Source organism: Morus notabilis, unplaced genomic scaffold (genome assembly GCF_000414095.1).
Source record: "Morus notabilis unplaced genomic scaffold, ASM41409v2 Scaffold7467, whole genome shotgun sequence".
NCBI classification, from domain to species: domain Eukaryota; kingdom Viridiplantae; phylum Streptophyta; class Magnoliopsida; order Rosales; family Moraceae; genus Morus; species Morus notabilis.
In genome coordinates this window covers 8,478-13,318 of record NW_010359783.1, presented here as the reverse complement: position 1 = coordinate 13,318, position 4,841 = coordinate 8,478, and the positions used below count along the sequence as shown (strand labels likewise).

General features: G+C 30.8%; 1 protein-coding gene across 1 annotated transcript; it reads right to left on the bottom strand.

Annotated features, from left to right (window-relative positions):
• Window positions 1–183: 183 nt before the first annotated feature.
• LOC21384349 (O-fucosyltransferase 8) lies at window positions 184–4,635 on the bottom strand (the record flags this gene model as incomplete). The annotated part of the gene is given in 9 exon segments (XM_024163597.1): window positions 184–304; window positions 585–702; window positions 916–957; window positions 1,058–1,157; window positions 1,271–1,363; window positions 1,576–1,873; window positions 4,191–4,212; window positions 4,334–4,404; window positions 4,520–4,635. Coding segments are annotated over 9 exon segments (981 nt in total), but the record flags the coding sequence as incomplete, so codon positions are not given.
• Between the last annotated feature and the right edge of the window lie 206 nt (window positions 4,636–4,841).

Below are 4,841 nucleotides of genomic sequence, written 5' to 3'. Positions count from 1 at the left end.
CAAACTCACATAGAGAGTAAGCAACCATGTCAACTTCAAATCTTAAATGTAAAAATTGAATCAAGATCTGCATCAGTTATCTGGAAAGAGGAACATAAAAGGTTTGTAAAAATTGTTTTCAAGCTAAAACTGGTTAGTACTTAATTCATATGAAGCAACATATAGATCAATAAAATGACTTACAAGACTACCAATATCTTCAATGTCAATTGATTTCAAATCAGGCGGTAGGTCCTTTACAATATCTACTTCATCCTTCATGATCTTCATAAAATGCTTCTCTTGGTAAATATCACCAAATTGGCTGCACATTCATTAATGTAAAGCTCGACATTTTCATATTTGCAAGATTTCAAGTATAATTTCATTACACCGAATTAAAAAAAGAATTAAATTCTCGCACGTGTAGATGGCATCTAAAAAGAAAATGATAAACAAAATTTTCAGGTATTGAATGATGTGAGTATATCAAGTTTATGTGCCATATGTCATAATTACTAACAAAGCAGCTTCTTCCAGAAAGTTGCAAAAACTGACAAAGTAGATTAATTAAAGGTATAGGAAATTTAGATTTGATCTCTAACCTGGGATCTTTCCATACATTGCTGTAAAGAAACCTTGGAAGAACAAGAGTTGCATTTAAAAGCGATGCCACGGCAACAGCATTGCATATCTGCAAGCAGTTGCAATATCATCACATATCTTAGTGGAACAACATAGTAGAATAAGAAAATCATCACAATAAAATCATTTACAAAGAAAGTTAGGCTCTTATTTTACGCAGAAATGGTTACATATTAAACTTAGAATTATATTAAAAAAAAAAAAACCTACAAAAACGAAACTACTAAGATATGTTTTCATTATCTTGTTTCAAGTACAATATGTTCAATATCCCATGTATTTACCTGAAACAATATAAAACTAATATGTAGCCATTATTTTCATCATATCGCCCTGTTAATACAATATAAAACTAAATTGATTCAATTACAAAGAAATGGATTACTATAAAAATTTGTAGTGCAACAAAAAAAGGCCATGAAAGATCAGATACCAAGACTCGTAGGAAGTTTTTTATCTGCACAAGGTCTCCACGCAGACACCTGCTTATATGGCTCTTCCCAGAAGCTTGCAGACTCTTGTTTAAACTCTTTCTATGTAGAAAAAGATTCAAATTTCATGGAAAAAACAATTTCAATCATTAGCCAACAAGCTTAGTCAAATATAAATTACTGATATGTGAAAGTCATGACGAAACAAAACAAACCTCTGCCAGAGCACTAGAAGCCAAGTTCAGAAGCCGATCATACATATGAACTGCTGATTTTGTATTCTCTTTGTTGCCAACTCTGTCCTCTTCCTTTTGAAAAATGCATAAAATTCACACAAGTTAATCGTCAATCAATACTATTCTAGTGAAAAAAAAAAACTCTCTGAATTCTCAAGCTAGTTAGAAAAAGAAAAACAAAAGGAAATAGATATAAAGTATGTCTTGCAAAGAATAAACAAAAACAACTTAGAAATCACATTCACCTGCAACTAATATCATACCACATAGATGCACCACTTTACCTTAGTCCCACTTGATCTTCTTGGAGTTAAACTACTCTGAAGATTCGCCGAATCAAAAATAAATACCATGAGAGAATCAAGCAGGAAAAGTAATCCCATGAAGACAAACATTAAAGCAATTGACCTGAGGTGCTTTCGGAGCCAAATATGTTTTTTCCCAACATAATTCCCCTTATAATAAGTCCCATGTTTTGCGGAAAAATCATTCTTGGAGCCATGAAACAACACTGGCTTATTGGAATTCAAATAGTAATCTCCCCCAAACATTCTTCTTCCAATAGGTGGGTCATTCCCAGTTCTGTAGATCGAAGCTTATACTCTCCCCCAAACATTCGTTTTATACTACTTTTTTTCAGTCACAAAAATCTTTAACAAGATAACATTCAACGCTTAAAATTTGATCAACCCAGAAACAAAAACAAAAACAAAACTTCTGAGCTATTCTCTTTTAAGAAGTTGAAACCAATTTTGTACGTTGTCAGTGTTAAGAAGTTGAATGTCGTTTTAAAGAGGTCTTATTGTCGTTGTGGTGTATTGAATACTCTGGCGAGTTAGTATTTTAGCTGTTAGTTTCATGATTTGTTAATACACTGTCCAATTAGGATACTACTAGTAGCCTCTTGTAATGGTCAATATATAGGTAGTTAGAGATTGAATCAAAGTGAAGGATTCACTTTTCTGTTTTAGTTATTGCCTAGGGAGAGAGACTGGTGAGATCAAGGGAGCATTTCTTTCTATAATTTCCTAGAGAAAACTGGTGAGGAAGAGTGTGTATTGTTCTTGATTTTCTGATTCAATACAGGTCTTCTGCTGAGATTTTGTTTATCTTGATTATGGTGTTTGATCGCAATTAGTATTGTATTATGACAACAGTTTTAATAGTAGTTTTGTTCCTCGTAAAAATTGAAGGATGAAGATTAACAGAAAAAAATTGAAGGATCGCAATTAGTATTGTAATATACACACTCAATCCACCTGGAGTGTGCGTTATTCACTTTAGTATTATATATTTCGTTTAATAGTTTCCATACGTCATAATAGAATAAAAAATTGAAGGATGTTGGTAATAGGATAAAAAAATTGCAACTAATGTATATAGCTAAATAAGGGGTTGCCTTCAAATATAATATATATATATATATATATATATATTGAAATATATGTTGAAGAATTGACAAGAATCAATATGGTTGTCATCTTGAAACATGTTAGTAGATTTTACACATTCACTCCCTACAGCTTAGCGCATGTTTAGCAATGTTCTGTTTTTTAATTCTCAAAATCGAGTTTTCAGAAATAAGAACAATAATTGTTCTCACTTATTCCTAGAGAACAAATAGTGTTTGGCAATTGTTTTCTGATAATAAAAAATTGAGGGGTTAAATTATAATTTTTCAAAATATGAGGGATTAAATAGTAATTTTTGAAACTTCAGTAGTCAATAATGAATATAATTAGTGTCTATATATATATTCTAAAAAATAAAATCTAATAGGAGAGAGAAAGATAAATTGCTGAGAGATTATGGGGAGAGAGAGAGAGTGAATAGAGAAAATGAGTAGAGAGAAAGTGATGAGAGAATTAGAAGAGAGAGAGTGAGGAGAGAGAATAAGGAGAGAGAGAGTGAGGAGAGGATGTGATGAGAGAGAATGAGTATTTATATGTGTATAATATGTGACTATATACATAAAATAAAATGCTTCTTATTATAAATTGTATCTAGAGAACATTGAAAGCAACAAAATGTTGTTTTCAGAATTTTCTTTTCTTTGTATCTTAGTTTTTAAAACTTGTTCCCAGAAAACATTAACTAAACAGAACTTGTTAAGGTTATATAATTAAATTTAAAATTCATTTTTTAAGTAAAATAATAATATTATGAGTAGAGTTAGAATTTGCATCCACTTTTTCATATGCTACATCGTGTGGGCCATATGATTTCTATTCATTTGAAGTAAATACTCTTAGATTGTAAACAAGATATAGGGTCACTGTTGCCTTTGAAGATCTAGTGTGTGTATGTGTGTGTGTCTATATATATATAAGAAGTTTAAACATCGTGTGGGCATATGATTTATTTTAAATAGGACTTATATTTAGTTTATTTTAACATTTTAAATTTAAACTTTTTGTTTTTCTTTTAGGATTTATTTAGGATCACCTCTATCTCTTAATATATTTTAAATGTTAGGAAATTAGATTTACTTTTAAGTTACAATTAATTTGACTGTATAAATAAGACATTGGTATTAAATTTATTTCCAAAAATAATCAAATATACATTAATGAAAACTGCTACTGTCAATTTGCAGTCTCCTAATTTACAACTGCAGAAGTAAGATATTAGAAGAAGTGTTCAAAAACTACTTCCATTCCTGTTGGCACCAACATAATAACTGGCTAGGAAAGTTTCTAGCTTAATTTCCATGCAACTTCTTGTCCAGAAATCAAGATTTTCTCCTATGCAGAGCGCGGGGCATCATCTCCACTGTTGTTTACTCGTACACACTCGTCAAACCATTCATGGTATCTGCATATATATAAACATCCTCGTAAAACGAGTGTGGTAAATATATAGAGGTAAAGAAAAAGAAAGAACAAAGAGTTACACTTACATGTCTATTGGCTCCGTTAAAGCTATGCAAATACAAGACAAAAATAAATTCATATTAGTAAAAGAAGTTTAAAAGATTATTTAAGAGTCAAATATATAAGGTGATCATATCGGCTAAAAACACTTTGATGGAGACAAACCAACCTGTGATAGTAGTATAATAGTCCGCCTGGCAAAACCAGCAACTAACTGACCCCATCCATTCTTTTCTGTCACTGATGAATAAAAAGGTATAAAATTGCATGCAAAATATAAACATATATAAAAAAGGACATGATAATAATAATAATTATAATAATAATAAAACATCTCTATGCATGTTATAATTACATGGTGCATTCAACACTGTTGGGATGAGAACAGAAGGGACATTTGAAGACAGTGTCAAGCTTCAACTGCTTCTGCGGAGGTTTTTTGATTGCTCTTCTTGACTTTCTCGGTGCCATTCTTCCAAATCCCTTCTTTCACTGTCAGTAAACAACAATTTTTAATCAGTACTACGAACTTCAGCACTAAAAAAATTAAAGATTTCATAGCAAACATACAGTCGGAAACAAAAATAAACGTGAGGAAAAAAATTGCTTTCCTTAATAGCTAAAAATTCTATGGCATTAATATAAGATACATATAAAAATTTCCCTTTTTTTCTTCG